Source organism: Stegodyphus dumicola, chromosome 2 (genome assembly GCF_044657685.1).
Source record: "Stegodyphus dumicola isolate Sdum_Otavi_A_Nest chromosome 2, ASM4465768v1".
In the NCBI taxonomy this organism is placed as follows: domain Eukaryota; kingdom Metazoa; phylum Arthropoda; class Arachnida; order Araneae; family Eresidae; genus Stegodyphus; species Stegodyphus dumicola.
The window spans coordinates 96306925-96331032 of NC_140769.1; the positions used below are offsets into that span (position 1 = coordinate 96306925).

At 35.9% G+C, this 24108-nt stretch overlaps 1 protein-coding gene across 1 annotated transcript in view; it reads right to left on the reverse strand.

Annotated features, from left to right (window-relative positions):
• Positions 1-4603: 4603 nt before the first annotated feature.
• Positions 4604-24108, reverse strand: part of LOC118200006 (uncharacterized) — a 29054-nt gene continuing 9549 nt past the window's right edge. The window contains exon 2 of the mRNA XM_035371915.2: positions 4604-6093. Within this exon, the coding sequence (XP_035227806.1) occupies positions 4949-6070 (1122 nt within the window). The 5' untranslated portion in view covers positions 6071-6093 and the 3' untranslated portion in view covers positions 4604-4948. The remainder of the gene's footprint in view (positions 6094-24108) is intronic.

Consider the following 24108-nt stretch of genomic DNA (forward strand, 5'->3'; position numbering starts at 1 on the left):
TTAACGAAGATATTTTGAGGTTTTATGTATTTTTGCCTTCTCGCGAGCGGATAATGGAATTAAATGAGAAATATATCTCTAATAAAATCCGAGGAAATAAGTTTAAATGAAATGCAGCAAAAATGCGTATAATTTAATATTTCGTACACAGAAGTCATATGGTATTACATTTCAGATTTTGTTATAACGTATCAATTCATGTTCAAGGAAATCCAGTAGAAACACTGGTGCATTGTAACGACATTACGCATAACAGCGGCAATATAAAAAGTGACGAGATAGCGAAAGTGAGGGGAAAAACTATAGTAGACCCTTTTAAAGTTTTTTGAACTCGGGGCGAAGGGTAGCATCCTTTGCGCTGCCATACTGATTCTTTAACACTCTTGCAAGTTTTAATTTTAAATGTACATCATTTTGAACGTGGAAATGATCGTAAGTGTGGGTACTGTTGGTTGGTTTTCGTTTATGTGATGATAGCAAAGTCCTCGAGGGATACTTGCTTAAGGAGAGGGATGCCTTCGTGGATGACTTGCTAAGGAAACTGGCTCGTATACGCGTTACAAATGGGGGGGAACTACGGAAACACTCATGCAACCAGTTCGTTCGCGGGATTCGAACCTCAAACAGAAGTATCAGTGGCTGCTATTGGTAGTATACCTATCCTTAAGTGCAGAATTTGGTATTGAACAAAGCAGATCTTTTAAAGTGCTAAACAAAATCTTCGATTTAAATCGACATATGCGCTATTAGTTACTCTATCACAAATAAATCTAAATTTGGATTACTAAGGTAATGAGTACATCTTTTTCAGTAGAAAAGATGGAATGAAATATTTTATAAAAACTTTATATGTTGGAAATAGCACCAAGCCTCTTGAAATAAACGTAAATGAGAGTGAAGTTCTAAAAGGAAACATTAGGCACTTTAAGGTAGAATACTGGATCTATGTAGTATTTTTAATCAAATTTCTGAACGAACAAACTTCTTAAGCCTCTCACTGAAATGTTTAGCTATGTTGAAACCTTAGATGATAGCTATTCAGAACTGGATATAGACCGACCTCTAACGAGGATTATAGCAACACTGATAAAGTAAACAGTTGACGGATTGTTATGAATATTTGAAACGGAAAGACCTGTAGTAAATGTTTCATAATTTAACCCGTGTTTCTTAGCCATCAGAAGCAGCTGAAAGCAGTTACAGCAGGACGATGAATAATAGATTTAAAACAAACTTCTTGGAAGAATGTTTTTAGAAAAGGAAAATGGAACATTTGTCAGATTACTATTTGTTCAGAGTTATTCTAGCAAAATATGCTAAAATCGTGAAAAGATTTTTCCAGTCTAAGCATATACACAATTAGCATTTTAAGTAAATAAATATTTGTATGCACATGTCCGAAATAACTAAAATGGATATATGTAAGTAAAATATGTAATGCGGGCTTTTTTATATTTTTCGGACATTGGTAATTCAGTTGTTTTGCGCTGAAGTCATATATTGTGATACAATTTTGTAAAATACCCTACAAATGGTGAAACAAAAACAAATACAAGCTTCTTTCGTGTCCAGAAATTTTTGCTTGCTTGCCTAAGCATAAAATATTTTTCGCTGGGTTGTCACCCTTACCACGAAAAAAAAAAAAGTCCAAGAGAACAAAGAAATAATTGCAATAAAAATCTACGTCTAAGCAGATAAAGCTTATCTACAGCATTCCATGAAGATTTGTTGCTCTGAGGAGCTGGTTGCAAATCTACATAGCTGAGAAAATTTAAAAGCAGGAAAAGAATTGACTTTATTTAGGGGCACGTTTCAAGATTGCTTAGAAATGTTTTACTTTTCTCATATGCAAACTAGTTTAGAGTCATTTACTTTAAGCAGGCAAATAGTGAAAGATTTTGAGCGTCTGATATATACTAACAATTAAAACAAAAATGAATATTTGCATATTCATGACTACTTGTTTTCCAAAGTTTTAAATTCAAATAATCAGTTTATGGTAAACTTTATTTAGAAACAGTAAAGAAAAATGCGAAATTAAGAATTAAATAAAAACTTTGGACGTAGTAGTTATTACTTCCAGTTGAACAACAATCCAGTGTTCCCGTACATAATTAATGCTCGTCAAATGTTTCATTTAATTGCAGCTCCTGAAAGTCTGTAAAAGGACTGTAAAAGGACGACAAAAATTGAAATATGTATTTGTAAAATTTGAAATAAAACGAATTTGGTAAGCTAATTATGGAAAGGCATCGAAAGGATATCGTTTTACACGACACAAGTTTCTGAGTATGTTAAGAGTTTAAGAGGAAATCTCCCCACTCGTACGCACACAGAGTTTTCACTTCAGATAAGACGAATCCAAAAAACGTAACGGTGCGATTTTGTAAGAGCACTGGTGTTTAAGAAAATAATAAAATTTAGAAAATAAAGTAGATAATTTCAGTCTGGAGTTTCCTTTTCGATTTAATTTTAAAATATTGGAATAACGGTTATTATGTTTGATGTTTTCAAAAATATTTAAATCAAAGTCGTGTAAACAGAAGAGGATTATTCAGAGAGCTAACATAGATGAAACTAAACACGAAATGCTAATTTCTATCTGGAACGTAAAGATCACTCAAAGACGCCACGATGCGATAGTAGTGGTTCGGTGCCACTGAAATCTTTTGATGGACACTCGCTTCTATTGCACATCAATAAACTGAATGCTCCTAAAATGTTAAGTGTAATGTCGAACTTTCTTAAAATCTAAAAATTTTCAACTTATGGCAAAAGCTTCCGATGAGATAAATGCAAGATTCGATTCTCTCAGCATTTATGGAATTCAGTATTAAAAGATTTGAATACCCCGCCCTTGTTTGTACTATATACAATTCAGATATCAGCATAAAAATCAGTGAAATGCGATGCAGCCAAGTATCACACTTCTACCTCCACGAGAGAAAATTTCTTTCAGGTTTCTACTCTGTCAGGCCCCACATGGGATCACATCATGAACTGGCAAGAGCAGGACTTTAATTTTCTGCTGAAAGCCAGTATAACCGCAAAGTTCCAAAGCAGCCAAGTGCCATCATCTCACATGAGGCCCACCAGCGGCCGAGCGGTGAAGGCGCTGAACACTGGTAGTTCGGTCCAAGGTTCGAATCCCGCAAACGGGCTGGCTGGATGGGCGTTTTCGTGGTTTTCCCCACGTGTAACATGTATATGAGCCAGTTTTCTTTAGAAAGTCCTCCACGAAGGCATCCCTCCCTTTAGGCAGATAGCCTTCGTGTGCTTTGCCATAACTGAATAATCCTAATCCCATCTCGCATGAAATCCAACCAGATAACTGATATTAAATTTCCTGGACACAAATGCTATCACTACTGGGCCGATCGAGATAATATGGCATCAAATACGTTTACAATTCTAAAACCATCAGCCCTCTCAGTTAAGTTTTATCTTGGTGTTTTATTTAATGACCGCCTTACTTGGACACGTCATGTTAATAATGTGCTTGACAGGGCCCTTAAAATCATCAAATGCTTATACCCAATTATTGGGAAATATTCTTCACTAGAGCTGAAGGAACTTATTTACCTCTCCGTTATCAGACCAGTATTGACTTACGCTTCGCCGGCGTGGACAACTGTCTCCAATAAGAATCTTAAAAAGCTTCAAATGGTGCAAAGCAGATAACTTCGCATCACTACAAATGCCCATTTCTAAATCAAACAAATGTTTTCACGACCACTTTAAGATCGAACCATTGGCGAAGTTTCTCAGAAAACTCAATGAACGCTCCTATCAGGAAGGAGAAGAATGTAATATAATAAACCACTTTGAAATTTTCAGCTACGAGATTCTTCAAGAGGACAGCCATCTGCGTCCATTTACGGCTTTCATGCCTTGCGATAACCAAAATTTTCCTACATAATGTTTAAATATGCTTCTACATCTTTTCTGTCCAATCTGTGTATATATAACATGATTTTGACTTCATCCTTATCACTCATTTTATGCAAACCAAATGGACTTTGCTGCACTTCCTTACACCCCTCTCCAACTCCTATCTTGTCGCCAGAACTCACTTCAGCATTTCTGTCCCTGTATCGCTACATGAAGCAACCAACTGAAGATAGCCAGTATACAGCTTGCACTTTTGCAAGCTACACACGACGGCAAAGCAAACTGAACAGTTAAGTTTAAAATTTGCAATTCAAAATATGTCGTTGAATATTAGAGAGTTCTAAATAATGAATTATCTTAATTTCTCAGAATGGATTAATTTCTGTAAAACTTTCAGTATTCTTTATAAACATATTTCAAGTAAATATTAAAAAATATTTATCTAGGAAACTAATGAATATACACATTTCTTATCTTTATACAAGATCAAAAAAGTATTTAATTCAAGGCATATATATTAAAGTTATTGTGATAAGATTCTTAATGGACATGAAGATGTGTCCTTTAATAGGCACATAGACATGAAGTTGAAACTACAGTTCCTATAGTACTGCCTTATTTGTTTGGATTTCAAATAGTACGTATTTAATAACAAATATTTAAGTTTTTAGTCCAAAGTATTGCGATTCAAAGAATCTAGAAAGGAGTATTAACGCAAATTATCAAATTATATAGTTTATTGTTATGCTTCAAACAATACATTATGCAAGACCTTACGAAATACAATTACGTATAAAACACTTTAAAATAACGTTGATAAAGATTGAAAAAATTTGCTTTAAGAGATAAAGACGTTAAAATATCTTTGATAAAGATTCAAAAATCATTTTGCTTTAAGAGATAAAGACGTTAAAATCGTAACCTTCTAAATCATATAAAAAAGTTTATATCCAGAAGAAATTTAAGAAATATTCTTCGATTTAAAGATTTTGCTTCGGTATCTGTATTTTAAATCACCACAGTATTGCAATATTTTAGGATGCATTAAAATTCTTGTTTAAAGCTTTTCAGGATTTTGTTGCTTCACAGAGCTGGTATCTAAATCATCTTCACTTGGATTACTTTCTTTTCTAGGATCAGCACCTGGCTTTACTTCAGTACAGTTTTCACCTGAAGCACCGGCATCAGCATCTTGGTCCCTGCTTGAAGGACCAGTATCGGCGTGAGCACGTTTCTTATATAAGAACTTGGAAGAAGTAGACATTTTACCTTTATCTCCTTTGTATTTGTCATCTTCTACGAAATCTTCGAAGAAAATGTCTCCTTCAGGCTGAACCGATTCATTTTTGTCCATATCTGAGCCACTGTCACTGGATAATTCTATGCATATGGCTTCTGAGGAATAATCATCTATTTCAATAGCACTTTCAGTGCTTTCGCCTTTATATTCCGGTGCCTCATACATATAAGGAAGAGACGAATCAGTTTTAGTCTTTAAATGTTTATCAGGTGTTTTAACATACTCGGCGCAGACACGTCGTTTCTTTGGCTTCTTTTTCAGTTTCCCTTTAAATGCCCCGTCTTTCCAAACTCCTTTTAATACACCATATTTTGTTACCATTTTTTTAGCTAGAAAGTAATATGGCCAATTTTCATAGACAGTATTTAAATCTATGTTTGGAACTGGAGAACTAGTACTACATGAGGGTTCTTCAAGTTCATTCAAGTTTGAATAATCAATAATTGACTCCAAGCTGTTTCTTCTTATCAATCCCTGTTTCGTAGTATCAGTTACCAATTCCAGGTTCTTTGATTTCTTTTTCCTATCATCCAAGTTCGAATAATCAACAACTGATTCCAAGCCACTTCTGCTTATCAATCCCCGTTTCGTAGCATCAGTTACTAATTTTCGGTTCTTTGATTTCTTTTTCCTATCACTAATATAGAGCCTCAATCCCTCTGAAAGCAGGGCGAGAAGCACCAATGAAAAGAAGCACACATTCGTAATAGATACTACTTTCCAAAGCTCTGAATCAACACATAGGAGCGTGGTAGTGAATACAATTAGGGTTATCAATGATACATAGAATATGAAGACGCGTGTACAATCTCTTATTAGGCTCCATTTACTGCAACCGGGGATGATACTTAACAAGAAAAGGCACAACTTGTGAGGCATTGTTAAGTCCACAATAATAAAATCTGAAAAGAAAGTTTTCAAAATTAAAAAATTCAGTTTACTAAGATTTTATTATATACAATCAGTCGAAATGAACAATAGTTATGAGAATAAAGTTTAATGCTTTTCTTCGCTATATTGGTTAACGATACATATCCTTCATCTAATGAGTTAAGATAATCCCCAAATTTTTCTTAAATTTCAGGAATGCAAGAGAAAAGAAGCATTTGAGACAGGCGTTAAAGTGAAACTAATATCCTTTTCATCTATGCGCGTAAAATAGTCACAAAAGTCTGCGTACAGACTAAATTTTATATTAAAAACAGTTAAAGCATAGAAAAATGTATTTTAATCATTGCATTTTTTTCTTCTATTAGCTAAAATTGTAAGCTTAAATAAAAAGTAAATAATATCAGTGTAATACTTTACATTTTTCCAAAAATATATTTTGTCAAAAAAACTCAGAAATTCACTCCAATAAGTCTGCGTACACTTTAAAAAAAGCAAAATATAAGTTTCTTACATTACTTCAATACTTTGTAGGATGTCCTTTATCCTTCAAAACAGCTTGCAGACGTCTGGGCATTGACTGAACTAGTTTTTCAGTGTCATCCGACGTAAATTACGCCCATTCTTCCTGCAATTTACTAATTAGCTTATTTCGAGAAGTAATATTGTATTTTCGAATTCGTTTCTCCAATTTTGCCCACAAATGTTCGATTGAATTGAGGTCTGGTGACTGTGGAGGAGTACACAACTGTCTTGGAGTGTGATAGAGATATTCCTTCACAATTTTAGCTGTATATTTCGAGTCGTTGTCTTGTTGGAAAATAAAGGTATTAGAAAGGTTTAAATTTCGTGCACTGTCTCGTAGATTTTTCTTCAGAATATCCAGATAAACATACTTATCCATGACTTTATCAATAATGTGAAAATTTCCAACTCCTTTCGACGACATACACCCCCATACCATCACACCGCCAACTCCATGTTTGACAGTTGGATTTAAATTTCTCAGATTCAGTTCTGTTCCTGGTTTTTTCCATACAATAGGGTGGCCATTAACTTTAAATATTGTAAATTTACTTTCATCTGACCAAATTACATTGTTCCAGAAGTCCTGCGAAGAGTTTAAATATGTTTTGGCAAAATCAATTCTTTTCTTTCTATTTGTCTCGGAAATGTATGGCTTAGACCTAGGTTTGCGTTCATGATAATCGGACTTTCGCAGCACTTTTCGTACAGTTTCAGGAAAAATTTCCTTGTTGCTAGTTAAAAAAATGTCTTTTGCAATGCTTGTAGCAGAAAGTTTAGGATTTTGTTCAATTCTTAAAATAATTTTTCTTTCTTCTCTCTGCGTTAGCTTTTTCGGTCTCCCACATCTTGGTTTCACAGCAAGACTACCAGTATCAAGATAGTTTTGAATAACTCTTTACACACTAGAAAATGGTTTTCCAATGGTTTTACCAATATAACGAAGAGTTTTACCTTCATCTCTCAATTTTATAATTAGTTGTCTCGTAACTAAAGGAATTTCTTTATTGGTTGTCATTTTCGTCACAGAAAATAGAAATAGCAACTTCCAATCAACGTGAAATTTGCTTCGGAAGTCAATGACCTTGAAAGTGTAACCTTCTTTGCATTCTCAAGTTTGAAGTTTAAAAGTTAAATAAGAAATCCACTGCCTCCTTCGCGTTGTACGCAAACTTTATTGGCTTTGATTTCTGGTCACTTATCTTTTAAAAATTAGTGTGCATAAATTATTAGATATGAAAATATTACAGTTAAATAATTTCAAAGTCCGTTATTGAAACTAAGTATTTAAAAAATAAAACTAAGAAACTACCCTTTTCGCACCTTAAAATTTGGGTTTGATATTACTTTTCTTGATGTACGCAGACTTTATTGCCTAACTAAACATTTTAAAACTTGTCCTTAATCTTTTCAAGCATCTGGGCATTAAAAGGCATCCGTTAATAGAATTCTAAAAATACACTCACGATTTCTTTCCCACGAGCGTTCGGGAACTCGAAAAGCTGAATTTGGTTTAAGGTGGTAAGCCAAAGGTAAGAATATCTTTAATTTCACTTAACCCAACTGGTTTGAAGTAGAATCCGTATTAAGAAACTTTGTAATATTTATAAAGGAAGGTTCTCGCGATAACAGTTTTAATTTTTAGTGAAATTTGCACTATACACTTAGTAGAGTTGACGAAAAATGAAGAAATCCATGCAGTAAAAAACCGCGAGTTCTCCGGTTTTCCCGAGCCAAATTACACATGGCGGAAAATAATGTACGATGGAAATATGTTAACAACGGATGACGTGGTATGCAAATATGTGAATGCTAAAATAAGAACCAAAAATTGTTTTCAGAGAAGTCACTTGCATTCTTATTAACCAGAGTTCACGCGGAAGCAGAAAAAGCAGCGAAGAACAGCAGTTTAATTCAGTTTTGCATACAGTCGAAAATAACTGGAAATAAAAAATCCCTGCTCTATTTATCTGCAGACTGTATTTCATTGCCAAAAAGGGCCGATATATATCTAACGATATATCGGGGGATGCCGGGGAATACTGAAGTAAATTTTCCGAGTTGATTGTGAATTGCTTCAAATTTGCGGTACTGGAGATGAAACATGACTAATATGTAAAATGAAATGCCAAATAAATTAGTCACTTGAAGGTGAGAAAATGTTGAGTTTTCATCTGTAATTTTCTAAATGATTCACTATTTAAATTGCTGCAATTTTTGTCAAACTGTTTATAAAAGCATATTGCAATCTTAATTATGATAACGAAGATTGATTACCAGTCGAAAGCATGTTCTCCAGATTCTTTAAGTGTTCAGCGGTTATGCTTCCTTCGCAAGATCTACCCTTTGTCGTATTTCTAGGATCTTGCTTGGTAAGGAGATTATTGCTGATTGATAGGATTGCCAAACATTCTCAAAAACTACTTAGTGGGTAAGTGCCCGGCCACCAACTAGAATAACCCGAAATATAACAAAATGTGTTTAATTTAGATGAAAAAGTTTAACGAAAGAAACGCAAAATAATCCCTAATGTTTGCCTCTGGCATTTGAAATTAAAAGGTTGAGTAAAAGAGTTAATTCTTGATCATCATGCATGTCCTTAATGACTATGCTCATTAAGGATGGACATAAGGAAAGGCACGAAAATTTGTATGCATCGTTTTAACTGGGACTAAAGCTCTCGTTGTTGTACTATTAGCACGTTGTAGTACTTCTGGTTAACGTATTTAGACACGCTAAGAGATTACTAGTCTGGTTAGATAGCAAAAGCTATTACAAAGGGCATACTAATTTCTTAATGACAGTTCATTTATCTCGCTGAGGTAACAAAATTAAGTTCGTAGGGGAAAACGGGAAGCTGATACCAAAAACACTGCATCCCTTTGAAACCACAGAATGGAGGCATTACAGATGAGAGAATAGAAGAGTTAGCTTACTGGCAGCGTTAAGCCAGTATTCATATCAAAATATACTGAAATATGAAAGTCAATACCGTAATATCATGAAAATATGGCTACTTTTATGATACTACTAAGCTAATGGTTCTGGAGTTCTGATTGGTTGGTTAGTTCCTCCATATTTAGGAGTCTAAAGCAGACTATTAAACTATTTTGAACATAAGACATAACCATAAAGGAATTACAACCCTCAGTTACTGAAACATTTCAGAAAACAATGAACAACTTTAAATTATCTCCACATTATACATTCAAACACTTAACAGACGTATTTGTTCATTCGAAATTTTGCGGGTAAATGGTAGCAAATTTTCCACTTGCACTGGTATTAAGAAGTTTCACAATAGGGTAAGAAGATTTGCCACTAAAAATCCTGGCTAAATTTATTGCCGCTCAGCAGTTGTACTGCACCCCAAAATTCCTTTCGGCTAAGCGTTCCACCATGTGGGGGGGGCGAAAGTGTTTGATAGTTTTACCATGTGTGTTACGAAGAACACAGAAAATATATAAATCAAATATATTTAAAACAGTTCGTTCAGTTGCGGGCCTGCCTCTACCCGAGGCTGGGTGCATTATGAATAAAGACAAAAAAATTCTTAATAAATCATTCTTTATTTCCATCAAAACAGTATCACTCTTCCGAGCTCAGCTTTCGTTCGTCCACACGTAAAACATTCGAAAAAACTCAGCACGCAGGCTGACGTCACAAGCAGCAGCGCCTCGCGCCGGTTATTACTTCAGTTCATTTCACAACATCCTCCCCCCCCTTGAGACTCAGGTTGAGTCTCAAACTCATAACAAACATTATTTAAAAGATCAAGTCTTTTTGGAACTTTTACAAGTCGTCCAGAGGAGGAATATTGTTGCATCACCATTTTATCAGGTGCAATACTCTTTTTTAACGTACACCCAGCACTAGAATTAGATTCCTCTGCACCCAGTTTCTTATCAGGAATTATGTTTCTATCATTGGACTGTATCTCCAGAGGATAGATGCGTTGTATTGGTCGTATAACTATTCCATGCCGGGTCTTAAGTTTAACCGTACGAATCTTTCCATCACGTCCAGGGATCAATTCTGTAATTCGGGCTAAAGGCCAAAATAAACGTTTTCTGTTATCATCCCCCATCAGTACTATTTCTCCTACAACAGGTTCCCGAGATCGCTTTTCATTATGCTTTTGAACCAGTTGACTAAGGTATTCTTTTCTAAATCGTTGTCTCAGATCATTTAACAATTTAGTTCTATACTTTAATCTCTTATTAAGACTTGACGAATTTAATTCATCAAGATCTTCAACATTGGAATTTCTGTTCTCGATAAGAAACATGGCGGGTGTCAGAGGTACTAATTCTTGCGGATCTTCAGAAACATAAGTTAAGGGTCTAGAATTAATTATAGTTTCACAATCACAAATAATAGTACAAAGTTCTTCAGATGATAACACTGTTTTACCTAAAGTACGTTTTAACAATTCTTTTACTGTACGAACCAACCTCTCCCACCAGCCACCCCACCAAGCTGCAGTAGGTGGAATAAATTTCCAGATTATACTTTCAGTTCCCGTTTCCTTTACTACTTTAGTCCAATTTAGTTTTGATAAATCATTAGACGCACCCCGAAAATTTGTCCCGTTATCACTATAGATTATTCTAGGGCGTCCGCGCCTAGCAACAAATCGTCGAAGCGCCAGGAGAAACGCATCAGTAGAAAGAGAATTTACGAGTTCAAGGTGAATGGCACGGTACACAGCGCAGGTGAACAGCGCGATCCACACCTTTCCTCCATTTTTTAAAAACAGCGGTCCGGCCAAATCAATCCCTATGATTTCAAATGGCGCACAATCCGTAACTCGGTCTGGCGGCAGAGGTGTCGGTTCGCTTGACATGGCCTTAGTTTTAAATCTTTTACAAACGATACAGTTAAAGAGGACATTTTTAATGGCCTTTCTAGCTCTGACTATCCAAAATCTTTCTCGTAATATGCATTGCATCATCTGAAGACCAGCATGACAGTTCTTATTATGCACATTTCTGATTAATAACTTAGTAAAATCACATTTTTCTGGTAACAGTATTGGATACAGAAAAGATTCATAGTCATCTCTATTTAGTATTCTCGTTTTAACTCTTAGAATACCATCATCATCAATGAGCGTTTCAATAAAATTATAAGATTTCTTATCAGTCAGATAATAATTTTGAACCAAACGAATTAAATTTTTCTCAGAATTTTCAATTTCATACTGTGAAAGTTCAATCTTTCCATTCTTTTCAGAACCACCTTTACAATTATTTACAAATCTAAATATCCATGCAAATACTCTAATCATTTTATCATAATTGGATACACTGATTCGATGCCAAGGGGGTGCGTCTTTTGATAGATCAATATTCACTCTTTTTATCTTTTTCCTCTCCAATTCTACTTCTTCATGCAAATAAATAATCTCACCAGTGGGCCAGTTTTCAGGGCTTTCTCGTAACCACAAGGGGCCTTCCCACCATCTAGACCGAAGCATTTGCTTCGCAAAACATCCGCGCGACAACAAGTCGGAAATATTTAGTTTCCCTGGGATATGTCTCCATGAATGACCTCGCGTCAACTCTCGAATCTCTTTAACCCTATTTTCGACGAAAACGGACCAATTTCCTTGCTCTGTTATCCACCAAAGGGCAGTGGTTGAATCAGACCAGAAGGTAACTTTTAAATCGGGCAAACTGAGAGCTTTGATAATAGAATTTGCAAGTCTAGAACCTATACAACAGGCCATTAATTCTAAGCGAGGAATGCTTAAAGATTTCAAAGGCGATACTCTAGACTTCGCCCGTACGAGATTTATTTTTACTTCAGAATTAAATATTGATCGAACAAAGACGCACGCTGCATACGCCCCCTTGCAAGCATCCACAAATACATGTAGTTCAGACGTGTCATTGATAAACAAGTATCGAGGCAAAGTAACATCTTTCAAAACATTAAGTTCTTTAAACCAGTTCAAAAATATATTTACATCATTCGGAGACAATTCATCATCCCATGCAATTTTCACTTTCCACAATTTTTGCAACAACAGTTTTGGAAGCAATGTAGTTGGCGTTATTAAACCAATAGGATCAAAAATTGTCTGCACAATTGCCAAAATTGTCCTCTTTGTGATTTTTGTATCACAGGTCAATGTATCTGTGTCTGTGCAGCACCTCAGCGTATCATTATCCAAATTCCAAATTACCCCCAAAACGGAAGTATCCCCTGAATGTTTGTCAACATTTGTACCAGCCACATTGCTTTCAAAACCGCGCAAGTTAAAACATCCATTTGACATGATTAATTTGGAATGTTCAATAAACATAAACTGTTCATCAATACTAAAAACACTAGATAAACAATTATCCACATAAAATGACGATTTCAATTTTTGAGCAACTTCACTATATTGACGTGGACAGTTTTCTAATAGATGCATTATAGATGCGTTCAACAAGTAGGGGCTCGAAGAAACTCCAAACACAACTCTGCAATGCCTATAAATTAATTTCTCTTCATTGCATGGGAAAAAAAATCTGAGAAAATCTCTATCTTTAGATGCGACGGATAACATTAAAAAAGCCTTTTCAATATCGGCACTAATACCAATCGGATACATTCTAAAACGATCTATAATATCAGGTATTAATTCAATAAGATTTATTCCTTTACACAAACATTCGTTCAAAGAGAGTCTCCCTTTCTCAGATGCAGAAGCGTCAAAAACAGGACGAATTTTCGTGGTTTCACTTCCTAATTTGATTACAGGCCTATGCGGCAAATAATGACATTCATTATTCAATTCGTTTTCTGGTACGCGTTCAATAATATTCAACCTTTCCCATTCTTTGAACACATTTTGATAATCATCGAAAAATTTACTACATCTGAGTTTATAGATCATCTTTTGATACCTTTTCCAGGATAATTCTTTATTATCGGTTAAATGTGTCGTATCACATTTCCACGGAAGTTCTACTTCATATCTTCCATTTGGAAGAATTTTCATTTTGTTCTCAAATTCAGATAAATTAAAACTTTCATTCATTTTAACAGTTTCGTTTGGAGCGCATATTCCTATTTTTTCAAGTTCCCATAACTCATTCAGAGGAATTCTCCTGACATGCATTGAAAATGTTTTCAAAATATTATCCTTTTCACCCGAATTTCGTTTGCCAAATACCGTCCACCCAAGTTTCGTTTCGACAGCCGTTACCCCGGACTGTAATTCAATAGAATTTCCCGTCAATAACTTTCCTATAACATCTGCTCCGATTAAAAGGTTAATTTCAATTTCCTTTCGCAATGGATCCGAAAATTCGATTTCTTTTTCTTTTAATTCATTCAAAATCTCTTTATCCTTAACCTTAGGAATAAAACCGCAAATCTTTTTTTCCGATAATGCCTCAAAACTACATGCGAATGTTCCTTTTAAATTGCTGACCTCGACCGAAAACACTTCATGTTGTTTAGGTTTCGTTTCGTCCCCCCCAAACAGTGCATGTATAACTGTCTCCTCCCGAAGTGGAGATGCTTTAAGCTGACTCATCATATTTTCACTAACGTAGCTACTTTGGCTTCCACTATCAATTATGCAGCGAATAATTTTCTCGCGACCTTGACACCGAATTCGAACGCAAAGCGTTTGCAAAAATACAGTTTCGCTTCTGCTACAGTTAGAAAGAGAACTCTCTTTTGAAACATTTATCTGATCATTATTTTTCAGCTTTTGATTACACATTACATCAAAATGATTACAACTTTTGCAAATAGAACAACTTAACTTACCTTTGAAAGGACAAAATTTACTAATATGACTCGCTCTTTTCAGACAAGAAAAACAAGCACCTTTTTTCAACAACAATTGTTGTTTTTCAGCTAAAGTCATTTTTTTTGCAGAGTAACATTTTTCACTAAAATGTTTCTTTTCACAAAAATTACAGTTCGGAACACTCTTACCTGAATTCTCAAGACTTACTAGAGCAGATGCTGTTACGGGATCATTTTGCTTTACCTGTTCGTGGTTATAATCTTTCTTTCGATGGTTCTGTTGGGAAGCGAAACCAGTTCTTGCGAGGAGAACCATCTCTTCCCCCTTAACTTCCTGTTTTAAGAAATTCATTAAATATTTCAAAGATCGATTCCCTTTAGTTTCAATGGAGTCGTGATTTCTGCTTCTTTCCCATGCCATCAGTACTTCTTCTGGTAAGCAACTTTCCACTAAGGGGGTCAAAAAATCCCCATATTTTTCTTGGGTTCTTCCCAAACTTTCCAACGCTCGCAATTTTCCTTCTAGTTCATCATACAGGGAGGGTAGATCCGTTTTTGCTCTTCCGGTTACAGCGTTCTTCATCACTAGGCTTAACAAGTCTCTCACATAGATTTGCACAAGTAAATCTTCGCGTCCAAAGCGCTCTTTTAGTTGTTCGATGGCTTTAGGATAATTAGCTGCCGTTGCCGGGAAGCTAAGGACTAGGCGTTCTGCTTTCGATTTGGGTTCCATGGCCTGCAATAAATACTGCATTTTATCTTCATCGGCGATACTTTTGTCATCGTGGATTTTCTGGAACTGACTCCAAAAAGTCAGGTAATCTTTAGCTTCACCACTGAATTTTTTAAGCTCAATTTTAGGCAATTTAAATTTCCTAGATTCGGAATTATTTGAAGGAGAAGAGGCTTGTATTTCCGCATCTATTTGAGCACACTGTTCTAGAAACTTATCTCGATAATTCTCCGCTTCTTGAAAATCATCACTAAATAATTTTTCTCCATCTTCAGTCTGCAGAATTTGCTGCGATATAGCACTCTGGCATACGTCAAGTCTCTGGAATTTATCACAAAGTTGACACTTCAAAATCGAAAGTATTTTCAAATCTCTTACTTCTTTAGTTAATTCACTTTCGGTTTTCCTTGAGGTTTGCGAAAACGCAATTCTAAGTCCTTTTCTTTGAGCCTTTAAAGCGATCAAATCCATCTTCAAAGTATATTCAAAATCGAAATTCAATAACAAAAGTTCAATCGGAAAATTCTAATTCAAAGCACCCGGTCCCGCCGAGGGTACCACTATGTTACGAAGAACACAGAAAATATATAAATCAAATATATTTAAAACAGTTCGTTCAGTTGCGGGCCTGCCTCTACCCGAGGCTGGGTGCATTATGAATAAAGACAAAAAAATTCTTAATAAATCATTCTTTATTTCCATCAAAACAGTATCACTCTTCCGAGCTCAGCTTTCGTTCGTCCACACGTAAAACATTCGAAAAAACTCAGCACGCAGGCTGACGTCACAAGCAGCAGCGCCTCGCGCCGGTTATTACTTCAGTTCATTTCACAACAATGTGGTTTACACGAAAAGAGGACCCTGTTTTGCTGGACAAGGCTAGCAGGGTGATGTTCTACAGCATACTTATGGTAGGCGAAAGTATACGTTGAGACAGAAGATCTGTATTATCGACTGGGACCCTGGAGCGAGGCCAGTTTCTTCCCCCTTGTTTCCGCCGGCAGTAGTGATGACACATTGGTGTGGTCTTGGAAATTGAACGATGGAATGGATGGAATGGCGAGAAACGGCTCCTGTTGGTAGTCGGGAAACCCTTTCCCGTGAAGATCTAGAGTGTGGGTTGCCTTTTTTGGGGCTTCCTGCTAGTCAACATCTACGCCAAGTTTTCAAAAAACGCGCCAGCTACTAAAACGGCTGCGCAGTGTTTTTCGTGAGGCTTGAGGAGACACAGAGACGGAGAGGAGGAATGGATCGACGCTGACATTTTCTCCTGAGGCTTGAGGCAGCTGCAGCGACAAGACAGCTTCTATCTTCTGCCTGGCAGACCCCCGAAAGTTCGGGAAATATACATCACACTCGATATGCTAAGCCGTGAAGGGAAACTGAAGTGACTACAGATGATAACCTCAACGAACCTTCTTGACGGAATTTGCTGTCTGAGCGGCAGAACGGAGCCAGACCGCGACGATGTTAATATAATATCTTGTTTACTTTCAGTTACGCTAACTTCTATCTTTTCCTTCCCATAGTTATGCCGAAATGCCTGTAAAGATTTCCCGAGTCATATTACCTTCTAAGTATCAAGATTTTTGTGTGAAATATCCTTTATGGTGTTGGGGCCCCACTAACCTTGTTTGTTTAAAGGTATGTTTTATTAAGTGTTCTTCAGCTATGTTCAATAACCAGCCACCACGTTTTAATTGTAACACAATAGTGAATGTCATGACTCTCGTTTTATGTTTTGTAATCATAATATATTCCTACCTTAAATAAACGTAAGTTGATTTTATTCTCCTGTTTGTATTTATTGTAATTACCTTTTACACTGGACCTTAAACATAGAATGGGTTTTGTTTAACACAACGCAACTTCTTGGAATTTAAAATTGTTTACTTATTTTGTATTTATGTTTCACTATGACTGTTCACAATACTTAGTATGTTATTGTTACAATATTGATTGATATGTTCAGTTAAGTGACTTATACACACAGTTACCTACCACATAGCTCAGAATGAACTTTTGCTCTAGTTGTTTCACAGATATGGTGTTCATTTGTACTTATTAAGTATGAATTTATGTTGTTTATATAACATAAAAATGGTGCCGTGCTTTTAGTTGGTAAAATGTATTTAAAAATTTTGTGCTAGTAGTGGTGGCAGTAAATTTAATTAAATGCTTAATTAGTTAAGTTTTGATTTTCATAATTGCTTTCGTTTACTGTTTTGATTACTGTTACGCTTTGTGATGAAAATTGTTTTTAATTAAGTTTACTCATATTATTTTGCTGTTACACCTTTACATGGTTTATCAATTTAACTTTCACAATGCCTATAATTCATAAATTAGTAAGGAAGAATACCAGAGCACCTATCAGAATGGCGGTAAATAACAATTCTACTGGAAATCAGACTACACAGCCTACTACTAGTAGAATATCAGTTTTTGGGGCTGATCCCCTTGTGTCTATTCCCACGTTTAGTGGAGGTGAAGGTTCTTCGCAGCTTAGTGATTTTATTGACAGAGTTAATTTAAATGCAGCACATGTTGGCTGGACTGATTCTGATAAGTTGACTGCCATTAGAGTAAAATTGGAGGGTGAGGCGGCTGCTTTTATTCGCAGTAATCCTCGTCTCAAGAATGAGAGCAACTTGGTTGCTGTAGTGGATGCCTTAAAGGACAGATTCTCGACAGTGCACAATTTGCATGCTCATATTAGAGCATTAATTCAGGCTTTTCAGAAGCCTAGAGGGACAGTTAGGCAGTTTGCTGCTAGAATAGAGGCACTTTCATGTAAAACTGTGCCATTGGATAAAATGGAAGATCCAACTGTGGAGAGTCAGAGACTTGATTTACTTTTGTCATGACTCTCGTTTCTGGAAGGTCTCCATTTACATTTGAGGCGATTGTTGTTACCTCAGAACCACAAAACATATGCAGCAGCTAAAAGACATGCTATAGCTGAAGAAGAGGTTTGGGTTAAGACTCATGCAGATGAGCTTAACAATGTGCACACTGTTGAAGTTAATGCAGATTCCACTCCTCGTGTCACAGTTAAGGCTGCACAGATTAATAGTTCAGAAGACGAACTAACTGCAGCTATCAAGGCACAGCAAGAGAACATTGTTACTTTGACTAACATGTTAGGAAATTTGCAAACACAAGTACAGTCATTGATGTCCAAGTCTACAGTTAATAGTAGACAAGTAGGTCCTCGTTGTTACAGATGTAATAGGTTAGGTCACATAGCTAGAAATTGTATGGTGAATTTATCTCAGGTTCCTAACAACAATGTCAGAGCGAGACAGTTTTCACGTAACATTGCTAGCCAGCAAGGTAATGCTAGAGTAACACCTAACACAAAACAGGTTCCAGGTCAGGCTAATACAAGCAACACGACTCAGTTAAATCCTCAGGCTCCTGTTTTTAAGCCAGAATTTAAACTAGTTAGGGGTAGGGAGAGCAAAACCTTCAGTTCATCCCAAGAAGCCCTTTTGAAGGTACCTTCAGTGTATTCAGTTTCTTTAGGTGAAGCACCTCTTCCAATAGTGAATGGCTCGATTTTGGGAAATAAACTTAAATTTCTTTTGGATTCAGGAGCTACTGTTAACTTGTTAAATGCTAAATACTGTCAGTGTTTTGGAAAGAAACTAAACGTTCAACCTCGTGAAGTTTTTTTAAAAGGGATTTCAAGCAACAAGGTGTTAGTTAACAAGAAGGCCACTTTGCCTGTTAAACTTCAAGATCAGATCTTTGAAACTGAATTTCTCATTATTGATAGTTTGTCTGATCAGTATGCTGCACTGTTAGGAACTACATTTTTAAGTTTAAACAAACTGTGTATTGATTTTAATACATCTAATTTGCTAGGTCAACACATTTTAGTGCCTTTGCACCTTCACAAGTCTACGTCAAATGCTGATGTTTCTAATAATTGTGCTTCATCTCCTATTAACCCTCCTAATGATATCTTTCGCTACTCTGACAAAACATAAACTTCCTCCTTTCTCTGAGAATATTCTCAAGGTCTCATCTTCTCTTTTACCCTTTTCTCAGTCTTCTGTTCTTATTGAACCTCTCACTCACCATCAGCACTCTAAATTTTGTATAGCACGTTCAGTCAATAGTAAACATGATAGTAATGAATTTTTCATTAAGGTTGCAAATTTTTCTCCTGACTTCATACACATCAACAAAGGTATGAAATTAGCCACTTTGGCTCCTGTTAATGCCAGTGCACCTGATATTCAGCCAGTATTTTCAACGAGTCTTGAGACTGGTGATCAGTTTGAACCCTGGAGAGGTCAGTTTGACTTAAGTCATTTACCTGAACAACAGAAACATGAACTTATGAGTCTCATAGACAAGTATAAGCATATTTTTGCTTCTTCAGTTACTGAACTTACTGGTTGCGATACTATTTTGCATAATATCAATTTAAAGGACAATATTCCTGTCAGACAGAAACCTTACAGTGTTCCTTATCATTTAAGACAAGAGTTAGATAAACAAATTGCTGAGTTGTTAGAGGCTAAAATTATAGAGGAAAGTGATAGTGCTTATTCTGCACCTGTTATTTTGGTTAGGAAGCAAGACGGTAGTTATCGTTTGGTTACAGATTTTAGAAAATTGAATGAAAAGACTGTTGAAGATTTGTTTCCTCTGCCAAACATGTTTTAACTTATTGAGGGTTTAGGAAATGCTACTTATTTTTCTACATTGGATTTAACCTCAGGTTTCTTTCAAATGAAAATACACCCTGAAGACACCTATAAAAGTAGTTTCACAACACCTTCTGGTCATTATCATTGGACACATGTTCCTTTTGGTTTGAGAAACGCTCCTAGTTCTTTTCAGAGACTTAGGTCAATTGTGTTGGCAAATCTTTCACCTTTACAGATAGGTATTTATATTGATGACATAGTTATAGCTTCTAATACATTTGAAGAACACTTAAACAAATTAAAAATTTTATTTGATAGACTTGATGCACATAATCTCAAATTTGAAACCCTCTAAATGCAATTTTCTGAGAAATGAGATTACTTATTTAGGCTTTAAAGTTTCTGAAGGTAAAGTTAAGCCTGATGATAAAAACCTTAAGGTTATTAATAGCTTTCAAGTGCCCAACAATAGGAAGGAAGTGAGAAGATTTTTAGGTCTTGTAGGATTTTATCGTAGATTTATTCAAAATTTTGCAGACAAAGCTTTACCACTAACTGAATTAACTAAAGATAAAGTATCTTTTAGTTGGACTGATGAAACTCAACAGGCTTTTGATACCTTAAAGACTGAACTTTTAACACAGCCTATTTTGGTTTTACCTGACTTCAAGAAACCTTTTGCTTTGTGTACAGATGCCTCGAATTTTGCTCTGGGAGCCATTTTAGGTCAAGAGGATGAGAATGGATTTTTACACCCTATTTGCTTTGCTAGCAGAAAGCTGAAGGATACTGAAATTAATTATAGCACAGTTGAGAAAGAGGCATTAGCTGTAGTTTAGGCGACTGCCCATTTTAGACAATATCTCTTAGGTAAAAGTTTTATTGTTTATTGTGATCAGGCTTCACTTTCCCATGTGTTAAAACTAAAAGATCCAACATCTAGGATGGCCAGGTGGATAATGGGGTTGTCTCAATACGATTATAAAATTATTCATAAACCAGGGAAATTGAATTCGACTGCTGATTATTTATCCAGATCTGTCAATGTAGCTGAACAAATACAAACTTCTACTACACCTGATCTTATACACACCATTAAAGAACAACAGGTTCTAGATCCTTATTGTAAACAAATAAAAGAAGAATTATTAAACAATAAAACTCCAAAACCTCTTTCACAAATTTTTTCAATTGAAAATGATATCTTGTATTGTAAATTTAAAAATCCTAAAGCTCGTTGGCAAAAACTAAATAGAATTGTTGTACCACCAACATTAGTTCCTAAAATTTTACAACAGAATCATGATTCACCTGTAGCTGCTCATTCTGGTTTTCATAGAACACTTCATAGAATTCAGAAAGTTTTCTTTTGGAAGAACATGCATAAGCAAATTCTAAATTACATAAAGTCTTGTCATTCATGTATACAGAAGCGTGGTTTTAAACCTTCACAGAAAGCTTCGTTAATGAGAGTTCCAATAGCTAATAGGCCAATTGAACGTATTGCCATGGATATTGTAGGCCCTTTGACAGTTTCTGGACATAAATATATTTTGGTCATTACTGATTATTTCACTAGATGGCCTGAGGCTTATGCTTTACAAAATTGCTCGTCTGAAACAATAATTGAAAAATTGGAAATGTTTATTGTTTCTCATGGTGTGCCACAGCATATAATTACGGACAGAGGTACAAATTTCATTTCACAAGCTATTACTGATGTTTATAAAAAAACTTGGAATTTGTAAACACACCACTACAAGTTATCACCCACAATCAGATGGGGTTGTGGAAAGGTTAAATGGTACACTCATCAATTAAGTCATTTGGTGTCTGAAACACAGGAAGACTGGGACAGGCATTTACCATTTGCTTTGTTAGCACGTAGAACTGGGAAGCATCAGGCTTTGGATGATTGTCCGGCTTTTCTTTTGTATGGCCGAGATTTAACGTTACCTGTTGACATTTTGACACAGTCAAAATTTAGGACGTATGCTGATATTAAGACGTATTCAAAGGATTTGCTCATAAGACTGCAAAAATCATTTCAAGTAGTAAAGACAAATTTAACTACTGCAGCTGAGAAACAAGAAAATACGAGAGAGTAAAGCTTATCACAAGAACGTAGAGTTAGGTGATACAGTGTATTTATATACTCCTGTGGTACAGCCAGGAACGGCTAAGAAGTTATGTAAATTTAACAAGGGACCTTATCGAGTAGTAGAGAAGTTATCAAAGGTTAACTTCAGGATAGAGTTGGTTTCTAAACCACATACACGTCAGGTAGTACATGTTGATCGTTTAACCAAGGTGCCAGAGAGAATTATATTTCCTACTTTAGAGATCTCTGATCAAGATCGTTGTTCTGCTGGTCAACTTAGTGACACTACTAAACAAGTGCCTTACAATTTAAGGTCTAGGGACACTCATGGTTTTGTAAAGAAGTAATTGAGCTTTACACTTTTGTACATATTGGTAGGGTTAGGAAGTTATTTTATTCTTCACCACAAGTTTTGTTTGTGTACGATTATTGGATCCAGTGTTTTTGTTTTGTGTGGGCTGCGCGATTGGTTAGTTGTTTTAGGGTTGTTTTAGCCTTATCCAGCTCACGTTTTGTCAGGGTTGTCAACCTTCTGGTCTCAATATTTTTTTTTTTTTTTTTTGCTCGGCTTTGTTTCGCTGTTACTTTGAGTGGTTTGTTTTGCTGTGAGTGTTGGGTGTTTCTGATTCTCATTAGAATTGGTAAGTTAGTTAATTGTGTTTTCACTTAAGTCTTTTGCTATTGTTTTGTAATTTCTGCCCAGTTTAAGAGCTGGCTTAGGTTTTCATTTAATTCTTAATTTCTGTCACTGTCACCACTACTTAGCTTGTATCCTGCATTATGAGTGTTTGTAAAGTCACAGACTATTCTAAAGTCAGAGACTATGATTCTTTCGAAAAATTTTGATAAACCAAAATTTTTCTTTTCGGAACGGGGGAGGATTTGTTATGTATTAATCGTTATATATATTTTTTTTAAGCTTAAGTTGTTTTGCTTATTTCAGTTTTGATTTGTAATTGAAGTTCTAATTTTTTTTTTTTTTTGTTGTTTAAAGTTGGTTGTAAGTTTAAATTGTAACTTTTGTAAACTTTAAGTTCTTGGTTAGGTTGCTTTTAAAAGTTCTGAGTTGAAGTGGTTTAATTTTAATTTGAGTTTAGGGACTTAAGATTTTTGTTTTGTTCTAGTTGTTTTGACCCTTAAGGTTGTTTAACTTTAATTTTTTTATTTTAAAACTTTGCTGTTGCACCTTTGTGTTAATTTTTTTTTAACTTTGAGTAATTTAATTGGTATCCCTCTTTCTTTTAATGTTAAACGAATACATACTTTCTGACTGGCGGTAGAAGAAAAATAATTTGATTCTATTTGTATTTCTTTTGGATAAATTGTGTTTAGTCTCAATTGGTGGCTGAGGAAATAATTATTACAGTGCTGACATTTTTATTATGCATTATAATGTTGTGTAATTAGTAGCTTCATTTTTTTTTAAATTTACCAAAGTCATTTTGTATTAACTTAGTTCAGAGATTTCCACCCCTTGCCCTCTTTCCTTCAGCGGAAATTCTTATTAGCAGTTGTACTGCACCCCAAAATTCCTTTCGGCTAAGCGTTTCACCATGTGTGGGGGGCGAAAGTGTTTGATAGTTTTACCATGTGGTTTACACGAAAAGAGGACCCTGTTTTGCTGGACAAGGCCAGCAGGGTGATGTTCTACAGCATACTTATGGTGGGGGAAAATATACGTTGAGACAGAAGATCTGCATTATCGACTGGGACCCTGGAGCGAGGCTAGTTTCTCCCCCCTTGTTTCCGCCGGCAGTAGTGATGACACATTGGTGTGGCCTTGGAAGTTGAACGATGGAATGGCGAGAAACGGCTCCTTTTCGTAGTCGGGAAACCCTTTCCCGTGAAGATCCAGAGTGTGGGTTGCCTTCTTTTGGCATCCTGCTAGTCACCATCTACGCCAAGTTTTCAAAAAACGCGCCAGCTACTAAAACGGCTGCGCTGTGTTTTTCGTGAGGTTTGAGGAGACAGGGAGAGACGGAGACGACAGAAGAGAGACGGAGAGGAGGAATGGATCGACGCTGACATTTTTTCCTGAGGCTTGAGGCAGCTGCAGCGACAAGAAGACAGCTTCTATCTTCTGCCTGGCAGACCCCCGAAAGTTCGGGAAATATACATCATACTTGATATGCTAAGCCGTGAAGGGAAACTGAAGTGACTACAGATGGTAACCTCAACGAACCTTCTTGACGGAATTTGCTGTCTGAGCGGCAGAACGGAGCCAGACCGCGACGATGTTAATATAATATCT